The 25,961-nt window shown below is 41.0% G+C and overlaps 1 protein-coding gene across 1 annotated transcript in view; it reads left to right on the plus strand.

Annotated features, from left to right (window-relative positions):
* The window catches only part of FAM171A1 (family with sequence similarity 171 member A1), a 141,799-nt gene that overhangs the window by 45,029 nt on the left and 70,809 nt on the right, over positions 1-25,961 (plus strand). The window contains exon 2 of the mRNA XM_032806400.2: positions 22,464-22,691. Within this exon, the coding sequence (XP_032662291.1) occupies positions 22,464-22,691 (228 nt within the window). The remainder of the gene's footprint in view (positions 1-22,463; positions 22,692-25,961) is intronic.

Consider the following 25,961-nt stretch of genomic DNA (forward strand, 5'->3'; position numbering starts at 1 on the left):
GGGGGGGGGGGGGGGAGAGGGGAGTGGTGGCAGATACTGTGTGAAAATTAAACGCAGAAAGAGCTAACCCCAAACCAGCCATTTCAACAAATAAAACTAGGCACAGAGGAGATAATCCCAAAGAAAACAAAGCACAATAATCAGATGTTCTGACCCATGAGAGGCTTTCAGAGAGTGATTGCTGGGTGTACTCAGGGAGCGAGTTACTTAAAGACATTTGTTCTGGATGCAGGAGGGTGGGTGGATAGGGGAGCAGCTCCCTGTATAGTGACCCTGACCTGTAGCTGAGGAGAGGTGGTGGGGGAGTGCAGAGCTTCCTCTTTCCCTGCAAGGAGTGACTGGGGTTGAAGTCCCATCCTTCCCCAGCCAAGTCAAGCCAGGTTTAGCAGCTGAGCCCAGTGTAGCATAGGAGCCATCAGCTGGGGCATCCCCAATCCCTTCTGCTTCCCCTCCCCGGCAGTGATTTACCTCTCCACTAGCTGCTGCAGGTGCCTGAAATGATATACCTGCACTGCTGGGGAGAGGTGCATGACCACTCTTGTGGCTTCCCTTTGCTTCTCGGTCAGAAAGTCATTTTTCTGCAGGGAAACAAATCTGTGGGGGACATGAATTCTGCATGGGTGGTGGTGCAGAATTCCCTCAGGAATTTAAATTTTTCCTCAAACACCTCTGCCTCATCCTGTTGCACTCCACCCAGTCCAAGAGGAAGGACAACAGATGTGGCAGTTAACCAAGATGATTCCCATTTGTGTTGGCTGTCTCTGCCCTTTCTGTGGTGGCACCCCTTTTTGGTGAGTAAGCTCTTCTTGTTTTCACTAAGAAAAATCCTATAGGTTAGCAAGCTGAGTTAAAGACTAGGCTCCCTTATACTCTTTAATTTGACTTGCTGACTCATGTGAAGCCTACAAACTGCCTTGTCTTCACTAGGATTTTACCATGTGTTAAGTAACTCAAGTTAGCACATCTCTTTTGCCTAGAGAGGATGCACCCTACGGGCTATGCATGCAGGGACTGGAGAATAGGATAGCTCAGTGGTCTGAGCATTGGCCTACTAAACCTAGGGTTGAGAGTTCAATCCTTGAGGGGGCAATTTGGGGCAAAAATCTGTCTGGGGATTGGTCTTGCTTTGAGTAGGGGGTTGGACTAGATGACCTCTTGAGGTCCCTTCCAACCCTGATATTCTATGAACAGTGGTAGGGAAGCGTATATGAAGATTTATCCCTTCCTGACACACACAAACAAAACCTGCGAGCAGTCCCACTCAGGTCATCTCATCAGGTTGCTTTTCTCAGAGAACCAGCAAACAGGTGGTTACTGTAGTCAGATTAATGAAGGCAACAGATTTGGGGTGAATCCAATAGCCAGCGCTAACTGTTGCAAATGGGTGACACCCAAAATTAACAAGGGCTGTGCACACAAAGTGAGAATAAGAAGCTATTGTTATATGGGAGGCTGCTGGAACCTGTAACTTTTCCTTTACCTAGAAGTAGGAGTAGTGACAGCTTCCCTAATCAGGTAGGATGGGTTCCAGATGTAGTGGCCCTCTCTATGTTCTGAACTTCATCCCAGTATTGCACTAGTGCAGTATTAACAAGAAGTTCAGAAGATGGAGTTCTGTATGGTTGGGTAGATGCTGGAATGCAGAGAGAATAAGAATATAGACCAGCTTTAGTGAACCGTTAACATTGTTCATGGAACTTGAAGATTTTCAAGCACTTGTTTAATTACTCTAATCTTAGAATGCTGTAGACACACCCATGCACACACGTACGCACACACCAGAATTTTATTTTTTTAAATGTTATGCCTTTACAGTTTTAACTCTGTCATAATTTTTTTGTCCCATAACTTCAAGATTATAACAAAAATTGGAGAAAAACTAAAGATTTGTGAAAGCTTGATATAGATGGATTATCTACAATTTTAAATACAGTCCCTACACTAATTTTATAAAGCTGCTTGGAGACTATCACTAAATATTTTTTCGCTGTCTTGAATATGGGCTCCTTACATTTTTTGCAATAGGACTTGTGGATTTCATAAATTCTGGATTTCATTGTTTCAGAACATATGTATCTTTTAACTTCAAAATTAAGCTACCATGTTTTCCAGGAACAATAAAAAGCCTCAGTCTCATTGAAGCTAACAGTATAAAATTAATATGAATTTTTAAAGACCAGGCCTTTTTGGAGGTGAGATGACAAGAAATCGTAGGAAATTATTGAGAAAAAATAAATTAGTTTAAAAAAAGCTGTTTCCTAATACCTTTTGTGATGACCTTCTAAACTTTCCAAAACCTGTTCTCTGTTGTCAGATGAATACAAATGGGAAATTTCAGATTAAATTGGTTTAGCCTTCTGCAAAGAAAGAGAAATAGGAATTGTGATTTAAACTGCATCAGGAGAGTCTGCTGCATCAGGAGAGTCTGCTGTATCTCCATAATTATTGTTTAAGTAAATAAAATGAACAAAAAGTGCTGCTCCTCTTTTGTAGCTTGATACAATTGCAGTTATCACATGGTTACAAAGTGAGGTTTGTAAACATACCTCTGTTTCCAGGCGTTCACATCTAAGGGGGAAACCCTTGAATGTCAAGTCTGGTGTTTGGCATACAGTTTTGGAGTTTATAGATGTGGCACTTTATAGTATACACAAGGTTATCAGAATTACTCCAGTAGTCGTTTACCAGAACAGAGAAGCAATTTTTAAAAACTAAAACAACTTAACTTCAAGAAACAAAAACCTCCCAACCTTACTGGGTGAGACTCGCCCTTCTCTGTCCTGCCTATGCTGTGTAAAAGACCTGGAGCAGCATAAAGGGGCCCTAACAATCCCTTATTGAGCAGGATTCCCCTGGTGTACGTGTGATAGGAGACAGCCTTACATTTTCATGGCTGATTGATATGGAGTTAACAGCCAGAAGATGAACTTCACAGATTAAAGACTTCATTACATTCAGTATTAAACAATGATGTTTTTATGTTAAATTTGAATGTAACACCCATTATCTTTCTCCAACAAGCATATTTTCCCTTCACCCAAATGAGAGAATCCAACATAATTATCATCTCTGTCGTATCCTAGTGGTGCCGAGCTCGTAGCACCTTTTCAGTACCAGTTGTTCTGAGATTGCCTAGGATCTTCTGATACTAGAATAAAAACTCCTACTGCCAGGAAAGTTCTGCTGTGCAAAAACATTCTGCTATGCAAAAACATTAGCATAACTGGACAGCAATTTTTAAGGCTGCTGGAAAGCTCTTCTCTCTCCATTGCAGGCAATAGAAGGAAAAAGTACACTGAGAAAAATAGGGGGAAACAAAATTCCTCCCCATATTGTGTTTCTTGCACTCATGTGATTTGCTTCATATTTTGGGCCAACTCTACATGGAAACGTTGCAGCAGTATGTTTTCAGGCAGTAACTACCATGTGTCAATACTCAAATTGTCTTGCATTGCTACTTGAATTAAAATAACTAAACCATTTTCATGTCAACATAATTCTGTTTTGGCAGGAGTTATATTAGTACAGAGCTATGTGGCTGAATCATTATATTGGTACAACTACACTGATTCAGTCAGGCCATGTCTACACTAAGTAGGAATGCATTGTTGGTATACCATACCAGCGAACTCTTAGTGTAGATGCGGCTTATATTGACAAAGCTGTGCTTTTACTGATGCAGCTTATTATGTCATCCCCAAGAAAAACCACATATACCTTTAAAACCGTTTTGCCAGCGTTTTGGTGTCTACCTTAGCTGCTTTTGCCAGCATTTCTATATTGTTCAGGGATCGCACTCTTCACACCCCTGCCTGATGTAACTTTGCCAGCAGAATTCTGTAGATGTAGCTTAAGTCCTTCCACCGGTGTCCCTCACTGCCATCAGTTTACACTTGCACTGACCTGTCTGGTTACCTATCTGCACTTCACTGCTTCAGGCTCATCTGCACCAAATGTCACTTTCTCTTTAAATGACACTTGCAGATGGCCCAGGATCTCTGTTTATAAAGCCCAGAACAAGTTCCTGGGACTGACTTTGTACAGTAACAGTAGGCAAGCAGGCACAGCCTATCATTAATAATCCCTTAAATAAATAATTTTGAAGACTAAAGAGATTGACTGACCGGCTGTATTATTAGATCAGTTGCTGCAGAAACTAATAGAGCAGCTTTCCTGTGAAATAACTTGTCATACATCACTAATGCATGCATATGTAAATTTCAGACTGTGCATTTTGTTTTCACTTTAAGGATTTAGGTGGAAAAAGATGGGAAACACTATTTCTCTTCTTTTTTTTATACATTTCTGTCCTACGTCATAAGAGTTGCCTTATTTTGATCTTGATTAATCTTAATGCCACAAATCAGGAGCATATAAACTACTTTTTAAATAAAATCTATAATAGTAATACTGACAAACTGAACATCAAATAAAAAATAACTGTTAGATGTCAGTATGCAAGAATAGATAAAACTGGAGTAGAAAAATAACACAAGAATAATGGCCTTGTAGGTATTAAAAAAAAAAAAAAAATACTAGGCAGCTTTATAAGGAAAGATTAGGTTTTCATCTCATTTTGTTTTACATACTTACAAATCAAGGGTCTGGTTAGTACTTTTCTAAGAGTCAGTGGAACTACTTGCATGATGAAAGGTGGTAGCCTTCCATGTTTACTGGCTTAATTAACTGTGCCAATTTTTTTTCTTTTAATTGCTCAAAATATTGGTCTATCATAACTGCCAGTTTCTTATTATAAGTATGAAAGGAGAATTGCATGGCAAGCAACAAAGATACAGATTACATCCAGATCTGAAATATACTATCTTTCTCCCTCCCTGCCCCCGTCTTTTATTTGTATCTGGGAAACTGGTACTCAAGAACTTCATTTTTTGCCCCAGAAAATGCAGAAAAAAGTAGTAACATTAAAGAATAAAGGCGAGTAAACTTCTAATATGTTTTTAAAGTTGTGACAGGGTGTGTATACCCTTTCACACCCATTAAGGAGGAGGTTAAGCAGCTGCTTTGGGCCCAGGCAGACCCACCCTGCAAAGCATGCATAGCTTGGAAGAGGTGCTCAGCAGGAGAGTAGAGCAGCGGGCAGTAGAGATGAAATGACCTACACACTGAGCTTCTAGGAAGGAGCTCTGGACTAACTATAGCAACGTGGCCAAAACCTAAGGAAGAGAGCTGGGATTCTCAGAAGGTCTAAGACTTTATCTTTGATTTCCAGTTATGTAATGATTTTTTTTTTTAAACCCATTGGAAAAGAGGGAACTGGTAGGAAGTGATGCAGAGGCGCAGCAGTATAGTACTTTGATAGTGCAGAACTTAGGTGCTTACACTGGGCCCTGGATCGGAACACAGTGGAGAAGGTAGGGCTGGGTTCCTTTACTAATCACTAAAGGGTGCTGAAGGCAGAAATTGACCCCTAATAGGGATAGTTTAGGGGAGAGAAAGCCCTTAGGGTTGAAGGGTCAAGACCCCGAGACCTCAAACCAAGGGGAGATCTGGAGACCCTAGTCCAGTGGTTCTCAAACTTTTGTACTGCACTTGCTATGTTGTTCTTTCACATAGCAAGCTCTGAGTGCAACCCCCCCCCTTATAAATTAAAAATACTTTTTTATATATTTAACACCATTATAAATGCTTGAGGCAAAGCGGGGTTTAGGGTGGAGGCTGACAGCTCGCGAACCCCCATATAATAACCTTGTGACACCCTAAGGGGTCCTGACCTCCAATTTGAGAACCCCTGCCCTACTCTGATGTGGAGGGCTACTCCACTGATGGACTCTAAATACCTGGAAAGGGGCAGACATAAAACATGTGACCTGGTCTAAGGGCTGAGTCACGGAAGGGACAGAGCACTACCGGATTAGAATGGCTGTCAGCAGGGGCACTGGGAAAGATGAGGACTTGCCATGCCCTGCCTAACCACTGGGTGCTGCTTGCAGTGAGTGAGCCCCTTCCAGCAGGGGCTGACAAAATCAGGCAGACTTCAAAATATGTGTTATCCTTTATCCTCTTGTACCTAGGTATAGCCTATATCCTTTTTGTTAATCAGCTGCCCTCCCCTTTACTCAAGTATACATGAAACACTGATTTGTGATACCTGGATGACACACACATTTACATGGTGTTCTTTTTCAGATGCTGATTGTTGACATCACTGTGTGCATGCCCTTTCAGCTGTTTTGGATTCCTTCAAACCTATCCTGTGAATACAGCTGCCATTTATGAGTTCAGTGTCTGCATGATTTAATTATTCAGAAACTCTCCCATTCTCTCCTTTCCCTTTTTTAAAAAAATGTATTTGCACAGTAAAGGATTTTCCAAACAAAACAGCTGTTTGTTTAACCTAATTCAAGGTGCTAGCCTACAATATAGACTAATGTACTGTAAAATGTTCTTGCTTGCATGATGAAAAAAAAAGATATTGCATATGTTTCTATTTCTTAATGACCAAATGGATTTGTCTGTCAAGTTATAAATGCCTGTAATCCTCGGTGACATATCCTTGATTTAAATGGATATGTATTTACAGTGCTGGTATCATAAACAGAGGGCTGAGATGGGATGCTATTCAGAATTCAGTACTCATTCAAAATCAAGGTCAGAACCTTCTTAAGGGGAATGGTTCATATGGTCATGACATAAATTTACTACAGATCTTCACAGTATAAGTAATGATCCCTCTTTTCATCGCCACATGATCTATATAACGAGGGGTAAATAGAATAGTCTAAGTTTTATGCTGAGATCAGTGTATAAGGAGAGCGAACAGTGACCCCAGCATTCACTCTGACACCATGGTACTGTGCCAATATAAGTGTCAGAGATGGGCAAAAACAACAAGGAGTCCTTGTGGCAGAATTGTAATGCTACCACTGGCTAATTAGGTATGCCCCATTTTCAAGCTGTGCCAAAAGTAGCTATGTAAACTGGGCTGGTGGCTTGGCAGCATCCCTGTTAAATAAATTTTGAAACCGACAAGTAGCTAGCAAGGAAGATGCACAACAAGATGCAACTATAACCACATGATTCCCATTAAGGTTTATGGAGCACATGGAACACATGTGCCAGTAAGTTCAGATACATTGAATCCTGCTTAAAGTGTATTGCTAAGTGGCTGCTATATAATATCACTTTATGTTAGGATGGATAGAAATCAATTTTGAAAAAAGATCAGATTTTAATATTAATTTGACATTTTAAAATTTAATTTAGATGTGTGTAGCTTTAAAATTGTGTCAAGAGTAAAATCAAAAGTTACGATTACTATAAACTATTATAGTAATTTAAATAGAACAAGTTTTGTTTGCTGAATCAGTTGTCATGCACTGAATATTTACGTAGTCATCACAGCTGAAATTTACATGGTACAGCAGCCTTCGTGAAAACATTAATTGAAAATTTAATTCAAATTGCCTTGGATGAGAATGTTGCTGCATGCATTGATAACTTGATGAAGGCGCATACAAATGGTAATGACAAGTGGCTACCTATCAGGCTGGAGAAGTTTTATAGTAGGCTGCTCTAGGAATCTGCATTGAATCTCATCTTGTTTAACATCTTCATTAATTATCTGGAAGATGAGATAAACTGTAGGTTAATTAAATCAGCAAATGATTTGAAATAGGACAACAGATATTGAAGAGGGCAGAAATAACGCAGAGACCTGGAGATGTTGGAAGTATTTGTAGGAAATAATATTGGATTCAGCATGGACAAATTCATGTTAATGTACGAAGAGGAAAAATAATCAAAACACAGATACTGAATAGTAGAGGGACCTTAGAAAGAAGTAAAGGTAAGTGACTCATAGAAGTAATAGTGAACAACAAATTAGATATGAGTTTTTAATGTGATATGGCAACAAGAAAATCTTGAAGATGACCTAGGATGCTTTTATGTATTCAGCCCAGTTTGCAAGTACTGTATATATCTTTGTATATGCCTAGATAGCTCCAAGTCAAGCTTTGTTCCAACCACTGTCATGATCACTATCACATCTATTGTATAATAACAAGTAAATTGGACCACAGAGAAACACAATCACTGCCATGATAGGTAGGAGACTTAATAAGTACATGCAAGAATAGCAAGCCTCCACCCTACTGGAACCAGCCAAAAATAAATATCCCGTTACTATTGTTTATTTCAACTATAGACATCAAAACATGGTTTGTCAAAGAACGGGGAGAAAAATTGGTGTTGACTGTAAGCCAGAATAACCACAGAGATGTAGTTATGTGCTGAAGAGTCTTAACCATAAGACCAGAAACTGGAGTAGGACTTGGGAGATGTGAGTTCCATTACCAACTCTGTCCCAGACTTCCCATGTGCCTTTGACTATTCCAATTGATCTTTCTGTGCCTCAGTTCCCCATCTGCCCAACAGGAGTGTAATACCTCAGAGGGATAGCTTCAATTATGGGAGCATGTAAGTGCTTAGGTAGAGTTCAAATACACAGAATCTAAGTCTGCGCTGCAGCCTTGACTCGTGTGTACAATTCTGTGGGAATCGATGGGAGTACTCATGCAGCTTGAGTAAGGGTTATAGAATCATGCCTGCTTCAGCGATCACATCCTACCTTTGCTTTCAAAACTGAGTTTTACTGATTTCAAAAATATGAAGTAGGACTTAAAAATCCTTTGGAATAAGCAAAATTAATGCATGCCTGCTTTCCCTGCCCTAGCATGTGTATCCAATTTCGGTTATATTAAGTAGTTAATAAATGTTTCTCATGTATTCTTATGGTCATGTGTGTTGATTATTTAACATAATTGCAGCTTTGAGACCCCATTCCAAGAAAAATTAATATGTGCAGCAAAGGATTCTTGAAGCTTAAGGTTTTCAAATTAGGCTACTGGTAGATTACTTGCAATTTTGGCCTAAAATCCTTGAGGGCTGTGCAGCGTTTTCAGCTTATCCGTGTGTTGTTATTCTAGAAGCATCTCATAGGTGATGTTGCAGCATCACCTGATTTTAACCTGAAGCAGTGGAGAATTAATGCTAGCAGCTGAAAAATATCAGTGCATTATTTTACTGTTGTATTGATTTCTCACCCATGTTTCAAAAGAATCCATTGGGAAAGAGCAGATTATTTTTAAATCAGGATTACTTCTTCATATCTAGTAAAGAATGCGTATGTAGACTGATCTATACATTATAAATAAAAATTCCCAGTTATCACTTTAAGGGTTAACAGGTTCTTATCTCAAGATCAGGCCCAATATTATTTAAAATTATTATATCATTGGGAACCCCAATATGCACAGGTGCAACACTCACACTATAGGAACTCTTTTAAATTTACAAATAAATAATTTATAATACATTTAGAGTGTGTGGGACTTTGCTAACTCAGTAAGGTAGATGGAGATAATACAGAAAATACATCTGAACATCCATACTCACACCATCCCTTCTAGAACAACTTGACATGTTAGCCATTATCGTGTTCATCACTGTCACCTTCCTTATCTTCACCAGCGGCCATCTCTGGCCCCTCCCAAGGGCTACATCTCTCTTCCCTACTGCCCTGGGATGCCACTTTTATAATATGTTATGCTGGTATTACCATGTCTAATGCATATTCAATCGGGGTTTCTCACCTCTTCCTTATTTGTATTTCCTCCCCTTACCAATGTTAAGGTGTCCATTTTCTATGGGTTTGTGTATTTATGATTTCACCCCATTATCATGTACATCAGTTCGTTGCCATGGCACTCTTGCAATCGGATGTTCCATCCAAAATCTTCCAGAAACTGGTGTCAGCTCATGTTCTGTGGTTGGCTGAAGTCATTCTGGACAGAATTCCCCCCTACACTCTACTTCTAGTTTCCGAAAACTTATGAGTTACCTAAGTTAATCTATACCAAAGTTCGTAGGCCTCTGGTCTCATGCTAACTGCTGAAGCCAATGTCTTACAGGATACAAGCCTGTAGGTCAGAGGTCAGCAACCTTTGGCATGCAGCTCGCCAAGGTAAGCACTCTGGTGGGCTGGGCTGGTTTGTTTACTTGCTGCATCCACAGGTTCGGCCAGTTGCAACTCCCACTGGCTGCAGTTCGCCGCTCCAGGCCAATGGGGGCGGCGGGAAGCAGTGGCCAGCACATCCCTCAGCCCGTGCTGCTTCCCGTCACCCCCATTGGCCTGGAGTGGTGAACTGCAGCCAGTGGGAGCTGCAATCAGCGAACCTGTGGACACAGCAAGTAAACCGGTCCGGCCCGCCAGGGTGCTTACCCTGGCGAGCCGCGTGCCAAAGGTTACTGACCCCTGCTGTAGGTTCTTTGCATTACTGCTGAATATAATAAAGCAGAATATAATGCAAAGCAGTGAATATAATAGAGGTAAGCTGGCTCACTGGGCTACAATTACATGTGTGGCAAGCTAAAGCCTTCAAACTCTACTTCTGTCTGCACTCCCTGGCAGCAGCATCTTATAGTGCAGGATCTATGAAATACAAGTTTTGGAAATGAAATTGAGTGTCACGCACAGTTCCTATAAAGATCAATACCAGGGCTGCTAATGTAACTATTGCTATTCATGAGTTTCATAGTCATGCAAGTTTCAGGTTAATTATAAACGCTTGTTTAATCGCTTTACAATAGAGCATCAGAGTCTCATCTAGGAATTATGCATATAGCTCTCTCACTTTTAAATTAAAGCAAATTCCTACTGTTTTTACAAGAAATTAATTTATGGTAGCATCCTAGGTTGTAGCAACTCGGGATTTGCAAGTCGCCTTTTATATATGGAACAGTCAAGTGATTAATATTTTCAAATGATCACTCACCCACCCAGGTACATGCTTCTGCAGTAGCCTGACTGTCACTGGAAATGGCATAGGAGTACTCTAGTTTGCCTTCTGTTCAATTAGTGTTTTGTGCCTCTGGTTTAGAATACACATTTGCATATTGTTAATATATAGATATATAAGTTGGGCTAAATGAATATATTTTTACTTTTGATTTATAAGAAGGTGACAGATTACTGCAGAAAGCACATACACAACTTAATATAGCAGAGTATTTTTGGGGGGGAAATTCTATCACCACAAGACAAAATTGCATTTCCCTTTAGACAAGAGCCTTAGGGAGAGGCTTTGTATTGTGCTTTAAACACAAATTCTGTCAGACTAGCAAAGGGACTCAGTGTAGGGGCTTAGATTTCAGGCAGCAGTGAGATTAGGCACTACTACTTATTTTGCCTTTGAGTTCCTAGGAACGGAGACTCTCACAGGTGACTCTTCATCCTCGTTATGGGACTTGCAGGCAACTCTAGCGTGCTGCTGATCCATGCTCATGAAGTCAAACTGCAGAAGTACAAGGTCCCTAGATACCTGCTAGCCTGTGAGCTTTGATAAAAAATCTTCTGTCTTTTTTTTTTTCCCTAAGGCTGGTCATTCCAATTTATTACCTCTTTGTCCGCAAGGGACTCCTTTCACCCATTGTCACCCCATTGCTCCGGGGAGTACAATTTATTAGGTGTGGGGGGAGAATGCCCCCAACCCAGTTGTGTGGACCATGATTCAAACGGGGGGTGTGAATCTTTGCTGCTTAGTTGTTGTTTTTTCTTTGACATAAACTTCTTCAGATTGTCTCTTCTCTAAAAGAGCTGGGTCTTATTAATTACACAACAAGCTGCATCCAATCCAGAGATATGGAAAAACCCAGAGTTACCCCCAAACAAAGCTTGCTGCATTTAGCACTATAAAAGGAGACAGTTTTAAGTGCAGGGTCTCCGGAGAACTTTTCATTGCCTATAAAAGCTTGCCTGGCAAGCTGAATGAGTGAGTGCTCAGTGAACAGGTGCTTATATTTGCTGTTAATACATTAAACTTTCCTCCTAACATATTGGTTACCTAGTTTTAACCATGATTTGTTTAGGTGCTGCTTTTGTTTTGCTTTGTTTAGCAAATTTTGTTAATAAATTGTCTGTTTTGGCATCTGACACTTTTATTTGTAGAAGTTCAGTTCAGTCATTGCCACACAGGAACATTTTGGCAAGTCACTGTGAGGTTTGCTTTTGCTGTTTCATGTGCTTGCATATTGCTCTTTACAAGATCAAGTTAGCAATTGAGAATTATAAAGAATTTGACGATAGCATCAGAGATCATACAGATTCAGAAATCAGAAGCAGACCTTTCGAACTAGATTCTCTGCTACTGTAAATTGGCACAGCTCCACTGAAGTCAGTGCCAATTTAGAACTAGCTGAGGTCTGGCCCAGGTGTTAGCAATCATGTCTTGTGACCCACACAGTGCATCTGCATTTTCCTTCCCTCTTTTGATGCATAGATAACAAGGCTAGAAGGGACCACTGTGATCATTTAATCTGAGCTCTGGTATAACACAGGCTGTAGAACTTGCCCAAAATAATTCTTATAGAAACAAAATAATTCCATGTGTCAGATACCCCTATAGCAGGATCAGTCCCTGTTTTGTACATGTTTTGTCTGGTTTTGATGTGGATCCTGTACAGGTTTGCTTGATTCACTATTTGATGTGGTTCAAATGCATCCTACCAAAACCACTTTCATTAGCCAATTCAAGCTCCATATGTTACTGGCTGTTGGATATATTTTTTATGCACACTCTTCCTTTCCTCACACACAGCCACTTGCATACACTTACTCTATTATTTTAAAACCTCCATTGTTGGTTTAAAAAAAAAAAGACTTCTTGCTACTGTATGTTTAAATGAGATGGCAGCATTAAATACGTGAGCTGGCATTTGTGACAAGAGGGTGCAGAACATTTCTTTTTCTATAAAATATTTTCCCCAGATAGATTCAAATCCTATTGTTCAGAAAGGATGACCTTACAAATGGACCAAAGGTTTAAAGCAGAAAGAGGAAAAACTTATCCATTTGGCATGTAGGTATCAAAACCAAGTGTGTTTCCAGTAAACTTAAACTGTGTGGAGGAAGTAGCTTTAAATGAAGTTAATAACTGTGTTGTTGTTTTCTTTTTAAATTTAGCAGACTGTTTTCCTTTCCCTTTTTTTTCCATTCTTTAATCACAATCTAGGAATTTAAACAGCTTTTAATTTTGTAATATTCTGAGTTTGTCCCTGTTTAGGGAAGTCCCAAAGATGTGTAATAATTACTGCCTTGATTCTTTAAAGCTTATCAGAAGCAGACCTCTGCCTAGTTGACATCAGTGAGTCTTTGCACAGAGGTAGAAGAGTGTTCTCACAGGTCAGTTTGTAGAATCCAATAGGAAGCTACAGTGCTTTACTGGCTTGAAGTTACAACTTCATTTCATTGTTGTTGGTTTTTTTCTCATTTATTTTCAGTAGAAGTTCTGATACTTAGCACTTCTCAGGATCAGACCCTTCAATTGTATATGCCATTATTTGCTTGTGTCAGTAAAACATAACCATTTTCAAGAGGCTGGTTTGCAAGACTATACTGACTGGCCTCAGTTCTTGAGGAAACTGGTATCTGATAAGGGAAAAACATGGTTCGTGAAACATGGCATCGAGTGGGTTCTTCAGATGACGTTTAGATTTAGTAAAACCTCTAAAAGGATTGAAAAGCCAGATAGGATTTTAGGTTTGAATGTCAGTGTTTAGATTTGGCTTTCCCAAATGATAACCTTGAGGATACTGGTTTTCTTTATATAGCTGAGAATAAATTTAGTACTGGAAATTGAGAGTTATAGTTAAATGGCTGCATTCACTCAAACTAGTAGTTTTTGGTTTGTCCTTATTGTAAAAACAAATAGGATGTGATTGCTCAAGAGTACAAAGCAGTGTAACTGTAAAGACGAGGACTCTGGCTAATGGCACTTGCTTGAGTGCACAGCTGTAGTGGCTCTGATCCTGTCTCATGGATTAACTCTTTATTTACTGCGTTACTAATTTTCTGGTTATCATCTGTAGTCCCTGTTTCCCTTTTGAATTCTTGAGTCCTCAGTCATAAGATTTTTTTCTACGGTCTATTTTAACACTTTATTTATAAGCAAAACATTTACAACTGCCAGATTTGCCACCCGTCAGTTTTCAGATCCATTTAAACAGGAGTCTGCAAAGCCTAAAACAAAAGCTTTCTTACTCTGCTGTTTTATGCTGTGTAGAGAAGGCCTGAAAAGAGAGTGGTTGTTTTTTAAAAGAGGGCTGACTGGGGATTTGGGTCTCAACTTTTTTTATTTTTTTCCTGGAAGATACTGTGGATGACTGGAGAGCCAGTAGGACTGTGTAACTCACACATATTAAGGAAGCTACACCTGAGTGCATGAGATAGTAATGGACTTCTAAAGCTTAAAACTTTTTAAATTAACCCCTGTTTTACTGACATACAATTGAGTGAAAATATCTTTATCGAAGCTCCTTCAGTTAATGGCTGTGAAAGCTCCCACCACAGTTCTCTAATCTTCCAGATAGACCTCTAGCAAAATTCAGGGAGTCAAGTCTTGATGATATCCCTGAAATGGGAATTTTTTTATTTTATTTTATTTTTTTTAAAAAAAAAAGCCTGAAAAAAGATAGCTCTGCTTCCTTTGTATGAGCTAACGTAAAAACTCAATTCCAGCACCCCAACACGCCCCCTTGACTCATGTGTTGATGGACCTATTCTTTTAGAGTATTTTCTTTTGTCATTGCTGTGATGCTGGCAAACCAGTTCATGCCAAGGTCCCGTTGACCATTGAGAGATGCATAGCGGGGAACCAGTCTGGTTCACCTGTGTCAGTATTGTGAGGATAGATATTAGAGTTGTAAGAGTTTTTGGTGTTTAGACCTTTGTGAATAGCTTGTAGGATGCTGCATGTATTAGTTTCACTTATCTATATGCTATGTTTTAAAGCAATACCAAAGGTTTGTATTGTTGCGAGGAGGGATAGCTCAGTGGTTTGAGCATTGGCTTGCTAAACGCAGGCTTGTGAGTTCAATCCTTAAGGGGGCCATTTAGGGATGCAAGACAAAAATCTGTCTGCGGATTGGTCCTGCTTTGAGCAGGGGGTTGGACTGATGACCTCCTGAGGTCCCTTCCAACCCTGATATTTTATAATTCTATAACCTTCTGTAACCCAGTAACTCATCAAACAGGAAAGAAGCCTTTCTGATGCAAATGCAGGCTTCCTATACAAGATGTTAGGTTCTGCCCAGCCAGAAAGCTTTTGAAACCAAATGCACCATTGTGAGATACCAAAAGAACAAAGACTTTGTTAATTGAACTCCTCTCCCCCTCTGTGGGGAGGAGACCTACACGTGAACTCACCCCATCAGCTTGCACTCTGGGAAGAAGGGGATATAAATCCCTGACAAGGATAAGCTAGGTACCTTTTTGCTGTTTGGGCTCTAAAGGGCCAAGAATCATTAAGAATTGTTTTACTGGGGTTAGCCCTAAAGGACATATGAAGTTTGCTTATCATAGAATTTTCTATTATCTTTTGGAATCTACAAATGTAACTTATTCGTATGTGTTATATTACTGCTTTAATCGTGTAAATAACTCACTTCTTTTTCCTAGTTAGTAAATCTAGTTTATTACAGGACTGGCTACAAGTGTAGTCTTTGAGAGATCTACAGTACAAGTGACCTGGGGAAAGTGACTGGTCCTTTGGGGAACATTACTATGATTTTTGATGCAAGGGACCATCAGTCACAAAGACTAGCTTGCCTGGGTGGCAAAATAGACCAAGTGGACTGACTGACTGACTGACTGTGACTCCATGTTAAGGCTGTTATAGTGTTAGAGGAGTTCACACTTGATACTGGGTTGGTGAAATCTAATTCTAGAACATACAACCAGTTGGGGTTTTTTCCCTGTTTCTTAACAGTCTGCCCTGACTCACACTTGTAAGCTGCTCCAGAAGACATGACAGTTGCATTCCATCATTCATCTCTATTTTTATTATGTAAATATATGTATTACTTCCTTTTCCCCATTGTTCAATGATATTTTGGGTTGCTGTGTAAGAGGTTTTCTTTGTGCAGCTGCAAAATTTCCTCAGAGACCAACAGAAACTATTGCTTATGGAGGTGCCAGTTCAGCACAGGGAAGTTAGCAGTAGGAGTTGCAGATAGTTCAGCGTTTTGGTACTGCTATGATAGTTTATCATCGATGTCTCTGTCTTGATGGGCAAAAATGGTGTATTTTTCAATCATGTTAGCTCCCTCCTAGAGTACACCTGGGCCTGCTAACTACTTCCTTCTAGCTACCATGTGGCCAGCTAATGTGGTTTGAAATATATTGGCTAGTATCTTAATGAGCGTTAGGACTTTGATCATGTTAAGCTAACTCAAGTGAAGTAATGTGGTTGAAAAACAGCCATTGTTACCCACAGAAGTTGCACTGATTTATCTTAAATTGGTTTAGAATCACACCTTAAGTTAAACCAGTACAACTTTCTCATGTAGACAAGCCTGCCTATCCTGTTTGCCCATCCAGACAGTGCCCTGGGAGCATCTGAAAGAAAGGAGTTGGTATATAGCTGGGTCTCAGACTTGCTTTGGGCATGTAGCATTGCTAAGGCACTGTAATTGCAATGATGCTGTGAACTTTAATTTTTCCCTCCCTTCCTCCAAGACTTTACCTATAGAGTCAATAGACACTTTGTTTTCTGCTAATTTTAATGAATGAATATAACTTTTGTAAATAAAAAAGCACAACGCTAATATAGTTCTTTAGAAGACTGCTACTGACTCTTCTTCCGTAGTGCATATTCTCTGAGTACATCTTTCCCCTCTTCCCTACCCCTAACCCCCTGCATTCTCTGCTTTCTGCTCTTCATCCAATTTTCCAACCATGCTGGAGTCTTCCTTTGAGTCTCATGTGTGTTTAATTCTAATGTGGCTCTCCACTGTGGTATTCTGGTAAAATCAAGAATAATGCATCTGCTACATCTCCTCTGTCTATCTTCCTGATATTTCCAGCTGACAGCTTTGCCAGACATTTTAAATATGTTCTTCCTGAGTTCATATTGATTCTCCTAAAGCAGCTTTTACTAATTAAACACTCCTTTTTGGTGTATCTAATAATTTGCTCTAAAACCTCACTGTTAACTTGAGGTCAGACTGTCTAGAATTGCTTACAGTCTTTATCTTTCTCTCTCCTCACCCTCCTTAAATCCCTCACTTCCCATCTCTTCCTTAAATAGAATTTACTCTATTATTTCAGTTCTGGTTGTGATCTCTGTGAACCAGTTAGATTTCCTCTGACTTTTCCATTTCTGTAGAGATGATCTTGCTCCGGGGCCTCATTCTTAACACCATTTTGTTTTGAGAAAGGGTTTCCTGCAGCAGTCTATCGCCTGGTTGAAGTTTGTAATCAGTCTGTTGCTGTGGAAATTATTATGATGCTGCAGGTTCAGCATTCCTGACTTCACTGTTGGATTAGATAAGAAGCAAAAAGGAGCTGTGGGGGAGAGAGAACCCTTGTTTAAGTAGGTCTTTGACGGTTCACAATGTGTCATTTAAGATAAACAAGGAAAGAGGAACTGGATGTCTTTGTTCAGTCTACAAGGATTTTTTTCCTCCAGTACAAAAAAAAAATTTGAATTAAAAAAAAAAATCTATTAAAAAAAGAAGGAATAGATAAAATCTGGGTGGGTGATCTAGTGACATTGACTTGGAACAGCATTTCCGGTGTATTTTCCTAACTTCCCAGAAGTGCAGGATGCATTGCTGTTCAATGGCCTTTATCGTACCAGACTGGTAGCAGTATTCCTGGACTGTGGACAATCAAATCTAGCCTGCCTTACTGGAGAGAAAGAGTTACCTTGACACAAGGCTTTGTGTGGAGAAGAAATGGGAAGAAGAAAATCTGAATGGGGTGTCCTGGAGGGGAGGACCCATAGACCCCCCACTCTTTTTTAGGAAAGAGAAAAAGATTTACATATCAATATTTTTATTACTATCTTCATCACTGGTTCAATTCTAGTAGTAATCTCTATTCTAAAATTTTAAATTTTGAGGAAAATTTCAGTATGTATGACATGTTGTCAGTTTTCACTTCTGGTCTCCTCCCCTATTCCATTCTAGATCTCTCTTGGCATATTATTAGTTCTAGTTGTTTAGAACTGTGCTTCTTTATGTTACCGACATTTCTTGTTACCATAATGTTCAGTTAGCCTTGTTTCCTTGCTCTCCTTTTTTATGCATGTCTCATTATCCTTTGCTGCACTTGTTCTTCTAGCTTTTGTTAGGCAAGTAAAAAGGAAGAGAACTGCTAACAACTTGCCTATCTCACTTCAGATCTAAGAGCACTTGTCTTCTGCAGATTTAAAAAATAAGAGCACATTTCACTCCTGGCCTTTCTACTTCTTAAATACATATAGAAAAATAGTATGTCTGTGACTAGTGTTTAAGGTGGGACTCCTTATGAGGCACTTTGTGTATGGTTATACATTAGTGTCCGGGTCTACTGCAATACACGTGTATGTACATTTTTTTCAATATATGTTGGGATTTTAAACTATTAACTGTAAAACTGGAAACAAACCCAGAATCTTTAATGACTAGAATATACTTCATGCTGATTTACTTTAAACTGACGCCCTTGGTTGCCAAGTTACAAAATGAGGTGTTTTGGCGATGATGAATTAAAATTGGATTTTTGTTTAGGGTTATCTGGCACTTATCGTATCCCCCTTACTGGTGTATGTAAAAGAATTAGTGCTTATTTATTATTGTTCTTGCACTTGTAGGCTTGAGTTGAGGCTGTAGTTGAGGTGACCTCTGGTAAATGTTTTTGCATGGATATAGTTTCTTTTATCGTTTTTAATTATGTTTTTTCTGTAATGCTTTCACCTTGAGAATAAATGTGCTTGATCAGAAAGAGCTGTGTGGTAACTTATGACTGCAGCAATTATGCCGTTCATAGCCTCTGGAGAGAAAGCAAAGCGCCTTTTAGGCAGTCTGGCTTGCTGGGAAGAGCTGTGCAGCCTCGAAAAACTCTCATCAGGAGGGAGGGAGAGAGAGAGAAATGCGGGTCTCTACCCACAAGAGGTGATGGCCGAGGAACCGGGAGCCATCCAGGGACCACAGAGAAGGAACACAGGTGCCATTACCTGGAATTGTGATGACTTAGGTACCGTCTAATTTGCACCTGCAGGATCCACACAAGGGAAGTTACAATGCAGCACAGCACTCTAGTGATTACTGCAATTCATACCCCTGTAATCCAAATTGTGGGGCCAGGTAGACAAGCCTTCTGAGGCCTGGTCTACACTACGCATTTAAATCGATTTAAAGAGCGTTAAATTGATTTAACGCTGTACCCGTCCACACTACAACGCCCTTTATATCGATATAAAGGGCTCTTTAAATCGATTTCTGTACTCCACCCCAACGAGAGGAGTAGTGCTAAATTCGATATTAACATATCGGATTACGGTTAGTGTGGACGGAAATCGACATTATTGGCCTCCGGGCGGTATCCCACAGTGCACCACTGACCGTTCTGGACAGCAATCTGAACTCGGATGCAGCGGGCAGGTACAACAGGAAAAGCCCCGCAACTTTTGAATTACATTTCCTGTTTGCCTAGCGTGGAGCTCTGATCAGCACGGTGGGTGGCGATGCAGTCTCAAATCCAAAAGAGCTCCAGCATGGACCGTACGGGAGATACTAGATCTGATCAACTGTATGGGGAGAAACATCTGTTGTATCAGAGCTCCGTTACAGAACACGAAATGCCAAAGTGTCTGAAAAAAAAACTCCAGGATACACAGCGGTGCGTGACAAGCGTAACGGGAAGCCAGAGACTCAAATGACGCTCATGGATGGAGGGGTACTGAGGACTCCAGCTATCCCACAGTCACAGCGTCTCTGAAAAGATATAGCATTCTTGGCTGAACTCCCAATGTCTGTAGGTTCAAACACAGTGTCTGGCGTGGAATAGCTCCTCAGTTCCCCCCCGCCCACCACCCCCACACGTGAAAGAAAAGGGAAAGAAATCATTTCTTGACTTCTTCAATGTCACCCTATGTGTACTGAATGCTGCTGTGGTAACGCGGATGCTGCAGCAGTGAAGAGCGTATCCACTTCTCTCCCCCTCCCTGGTGGTAGACGGTACAATATGACTGATATCCGTCATCGCCATCAGCCCGTGAGTGCTCTGGCTGGCCTCAGGTGAGGCTGACGGGGGCGCCTGGGGTAAAATGGGAATGACTCCCAGTTTACTCCCAGTAGATGTAACAGAACGGCTGGAACTGCGAAAGGATTGTCAGCTGATATTTTCCGGAGGAGGAATGACTGATTGACATTACCCAAACCACCCGCGACAATCATAATTCAACCCAGAATTCAAGGGCGGGGGGAGACTGCGGGACTATGGGATAGCTACGGAAGAGCTACCTACAATTGCAACGCTTCAGAAATCGACGTTAGCCTCGGACCATGGACGCACAACGCCGAATTACTGTGCCTAGTGTGGCCGCATGAAATCCAATTTATAATATCAGTTTTATAAAACCAATTTTAGCTCATTCAATATTATCCCGTAGTGTAGACATGGCCTGAGTCTAAATTTCTGAAGGGACCTAATAGTTTCTTGCTGATGCAGGGCCCATAAGGAGAAGTGCTGTTACTTGAAGGATTTCATTAGACAATGAAATCCTTCTGTAAGTTTTCACCTTCACTAGCATACTCAGTATTATTTAACCACTGAACTTTACAGGAAAAACTTGTTGCCCTCTTGGCTTTGTTACTTGCAATTATTTCTTGCTACTTTAGTGCCTGCATGTACAGTTTAAAATAAAATTAAAATGTTTAACACTACAAAATATTTATACAGGCAACAGAACTTAATTCCTCTTGCTGTTTTATATAAAAGAATTAGTGCTTATTTATGAATATAGTTGAAGTGAAAATGAGATCATGCTATGTTCCTTCTGCAGCACATGAAGAAATTAGTTGCATTTGGAGCATGAGCAACATGCTTGTCAGTGAGGAGTCTGGCTGAATTCCCATGAACAGGAAGATGAGGGTTGCATCAGATTATCTCAGTGCTTTGGGGAATTGATATGCGGAAATGTGGGGAGAGAGTGGGAGAGCAACAGATTTGTGTAAAATGGGAGAGTGGGAGGGATGGGTCAGGCCCATACTTTGGGGAATGGGAGGGAGAGGATAACAGATTGTAAAGCGGAAGCCTGAATAGTGCTTTAGTGAAAGGGTAGAACCATTGCTAGCACTTTGAGTGCTGTGCTGAACATAGGGCATGGCTGCTGCTATGGTAGTGGCTATTCGGGTGGGGTCAGTTGGGGACTATTGTGGAGAGGGGAAACTATCCTGGAAATAGAGGAACTTGGTAGCACAAGCCGGACAGTGTGTATCTCGCTTCTTATCCATCAAATGCAATATGACACACACCTCTACCCTGATATAACACTGTCCTCAGGAGCCAAAAAATCTTACCATGTTATAGGTGAAAACGTGTTATATCGAACTTGCTTTGATCTGCTGGCGCGCGCAGCCCTTTCCCCCCCGCCCCCCGGAGCACTGCTTTACCGCATTGTATCTGAATTTGTGTTGTATTGGGTCACGTTATATTGGGGTAGATGTGTGGCACATATTTTAAAGGCATAAGAGTGCCTCTAATTTGGATAAATAAATTGTACATCTGAAGGCACTTGCAGGAGTAGTTAGTTTCTGGAATAAGGACAAATTAAGCCACTTCCCCACCAGCAGCGGCTCCAGGCACCAGCGCTCCAAGCACGTGCGTGGGGCCAGAAACCGCGAGGGGCAGCCTGCCGTCCCTGCGAGGGCGGAAGTCAGGCAGCCTTTGGCGGCTTGCCTGCAGAAGGTCCGCGGTCCCACGGATTCGATGGCAATTTGGCGGCGGGTACGCTGAAGCTGCAGGACCGGTGGACCTCCCGCAGGCAAGCCGTCAAATCCGCGGGACCGGGGATCTCCCGCAGGCAAGCCACCGAATTCGCAGGACCGGGGACCTCCCACAGGCAAGCCGCTGAAGGCAGCCTGCCTGCTGTGCTTGGGGCAGCAAAAAAGCTAGAGCCGCCCCTTTCCCCACCTGCCAATAAAATGCACCGTTGTGGCTGTTTCTGAAATTCTGGTGCGGACAAAATTGTTCTGCCTTGGGCCATTGCTTTTTGCCGCTTATGCTGACCTGTTGTCTTCTGCCCAGATACCATGGTGATGGGTGCAGTATAAGCACCTCAATAGTCTGTGCTAATTGCAATGTAAAGATCAGGGGAGCATGGCAGGTATCCTGCAGTGTGCGACAGAACCCATACATATAAATGATATATATGAAATGTGCTTGTACTTGTGCATGCAGTACTGCCAGGTGGCAGCTCTGTAGAATGAACAAACCTCTTTGGAGGACCATGACCTAAAATAAACAATCATAGGTAGGGAAGATCGATAGCAATATACATCTGTGTGTCAGAGATTACCAATGAGCCCTGTATTTTACTGTTAGCATCTTAGTTTGTTCTAACTGCTACATATAACAAAAGTTTTCCAAGGCTAATCATTGTGGTTGTCTGTCATTACAGAAGTGACGCTGAAGGTCCATGTAAGCGATGCCAGCACGCATCAGCCAGTAACTGAAGCCTTCATTGAGATTTTTACCAACCAGATTTCCATTGCCTCTGGAACCTCAGGAGCAGATGGCACTGCCTTCATCAAGTTTCAATATAAGCTGGGCAATCAGCTGATAGTTACTGCTACTAAACATGCTTATGTGCCAAATTCTGCACCATGGAAACCCACAAGATTGCCTGGTAAGAGATGTTTATTTTTGTTCTGAGGTAAGACTTTGCATCTAAAGGAAGTTACAAAATTATGTGTGACTGACTTAATGCTTAGGATTGTAACCCTGTTGGTAAAAAACCTGACTTTTTCAGATGCATCTTGTATGCCACTGTAAGATGCCTCTGAAGAAGTGAGGTTTTTTACCCAGGAAAGCTTATCTCCAAATAAATCTGTTAGTCTTTAAGGTGCCACCAGACTCCTTGTTGTTTTTGTGGATACAGAGTAACACGGCTACCCCCGATACATGACAGTGTGTTCCTGTTATTCTTGGGGAATGTTTTTCTAACATCCTTGATATCGGGATGTTTTGATACTACTTGATATTGGGATGTGCTTTTATGAGTACCCTGTGCACTCCTTAAGAATGTGTATTTCTGTAATAACAGCCCTCTTGACAGATTCTGTAAGCAGCTCCTGCCTCTTGCTCATGGCTTGTCTGCTTTATATTGGTAAAGCTTTGACTATTACTTTAGCTCGGGCCTCATACCAGGCCTCTGATACAAGGGCTTATGCCTATGGTTCTCTTCCTACTACAACTGGGGGCTCTGATGATGGAGACACGGCACCTCCCAGCTCTGCCAGTGCACTCCGACCTTGCTAAATATGCACTCCACAGCTCTGCCAGGGGTCCCAACCCCCTCTCTTTGTATCCCCCACTCCTGCCCCCCAACTCCTTCTCCCTTCCCAAGAAGCATTCACATGTCTAATTTCCCCCCAAAGACTTTGAGTAGTACATCGGTGTTGGGGTGCACTGGCAGAGCTGTGGGATGCCGGAGTGTTGGGGTGCATTGGCCGAGCTGTAGAGCGTGGAGGCTTGGAACTCACATCACTGCCATCTTGACTGCAGAGGGCAAAGAAATATGCATGCTGCCAGGCTTGCCAACATATTGACTCTGGGAGATTCTTGGAACATGAGGTTGCAGAAGTTTGTGGGGGAGCAAAGAGTACACCACGGCATAGGGATTGTTGACTATGGGCTGATTTGGTTCAGTACACAAATTGTGGGACATGATATATTCAACTACCTAAATCACAAATTAACTCCTATCAACAACAGACCTTTTTTTCTCTTGTTCAAAAGACTAGAAAGTTCACTGGTGAAATACTACACTAATGCAGAGTCAAAGATGCTTGGGGGTATGTCGTCCCCTTGCAGAACACTTTGCTCAGCAAAACTCAAACGTCTGAAAACCCAGAAATTCAGAGTTAAGATTTCTCATGCAACCTTAACTCTGACCTCTTTCATCGGTGATCCAGTATGCCCCACTAACACACACAGCTTTACTCTACCAGCCCCACAGTTTGCTCCTCTCTCCGCCCTCTGGCCCAGCATGGCTTGAGAGCCCAAGTTCCAACCTGAGTCACAATGTCAAAGCAATGTCTACACAGCTATTTTTAGACTTGGTCTGAGATGCAGTGTAGACATACCCGGAGAGGTTAAGTGACTTTCCCAAGGTCACACAGCAGGCCTGTGCCTCTTCCAAAATTAGAAGCTGCTTTACTGTTTATCCTTTTTATGTAAACTCCTTTATTTCTACCAATCACTGAAGTCTCAGCTTCTTTAACATTCTTCTATTTCCTCAAGACACAACTACCTATCATTAGTGCATGCATTGCCAATGGGCTCTTATATGTTTTTCATTTTTCTCTTCCCCCTCCTGTTTCTTTTGAATAAAGCATGCCTTTACATGGCATGTTTTCTTCTGATGTTAACTTTGGGAGAGGGCAATCAAATGTAATGCTATTGTTTTGATAAGCCATTGAAATCTGATAAGCAATAGCTTTGTATACACGTTTTATCAAGACTTTTTTTCTAGGCAGCTGAAATAAGAGCACATTTTGGAAAAACAAAGATTTCTTTGGCCCTGGTCCTTCTTCCATGAAGTCAATAGGCAATTTGCCATGGACTTCAGTGGGAGCAGGATCCACCCTTTGTCTTCTTTACCTTGAACTTAATCCCTCTCCTGATTAAATGGCCACAGAAAACATTGCAACTAGATACATGTAATGCAGATTCAGTATGGCCAAGTTGAAAACTTTCTGTACTTTGTCCCTTTTAGAGAACACCATTATTCAGTAGTTTCGGCCCTAAATACTTAGGTTTTATGGAGGATTTTTTAATTACAAAACTGAATATTAAATGTTTGATTTTTTTTTAAATATAAAGAACATTTTTAAATTTAAACATTCATGCTGGTGTTTACAACCCAGACATTGCAGTGCTCTTCTAGTTCATGAGAACCAAAAAGTGAAGTGGACCAAAAATAGAAATGAAATTGATTAGTCCAAGCTTAGTGACATACCAAAAGTGAACAAACAGCATATTTAGGCTCTAATCTTCCATCGAATTCTACACATGCAGAGCCCAGCACCCAAATGGAGCTTAATGTCAGGCAACAGTTTGTGACTTCTCCATTAAGTTCCTAAAACTAACTTAGTAGTAATACCTAGTATATGGGTCAGGCTCTGCTGTGTGCTTTGGCCCACAGACCAGGTATACCATTCCAGGCAAGTATCAGAGGGGTCGCCGTGTTAGTCTGGATCTGTAAAAGCAGCAAAGAGTCCTGTGGCACCGTACAGACTAACAGACGTATTGGAGCATGAGCTTTTGTGGGTGAATACCCACTTCATCGGATGCATGTCACGAAAGCTCATGCTTCAATACGCCTGTTAGTCTATAACATGCCACAGGACTCTTTGCTGTCATTCCAGGCAGCAATCAAGTGTGTCAATCTTGTATTGGGGTGGGGAGGGGAGCTTCACTAATAAAACATAACACTGAAATGCTATGCAGCCACTGATCTAATGATACTGCTATAATAACTTACGGTGAAAGTGTCCGAGGGGGCGGGTATTTTCATAATTTGGGCACAAAGTAACTTGGTCTAAATATCAACAAAAATAATTACCAGAATTTCGCTGCTTAGTTACTACTTCTGCTTAAATTACTAAGCTGGAAGCTGCAGGAGAGAAAAGATTGGGGAGAGGGTTGTGGAGAACTCTGTAAAAAAAATTATTTTATGAACACAGCAAAATTCCCTCTCTAATTAAAGATAAATTTAGACATTGTTTTAACTATTTATACGTGCATAATAGAAGAAACACTACTTGTACTACTTGTATATCATTCATGTTGGTTTTTTGTAATGACTTTGGGAATTACCTTGAGTGTGAAAGGTGCTGTGTAATCAAATATAGCGTATATGTATAATAGATCCCTCTGCCTGATGAGCCAGCTC

Source organism: Chelonoidis abingdonii, chromosome 2 (genome assembly GCF_003597395.2).
Source record: "Chelonoidis abingdonii isolate Lonesome George chromosome 2, CheloAbing_2.0, whole genome shotgun sequence".
Taxonomy (NCBI): domain Eukaryota; kingdom Metazoa; phylum Chordata; order Testudines; family Testudinidae; genus Chelonoidis; species Chelonoidis abingdonii.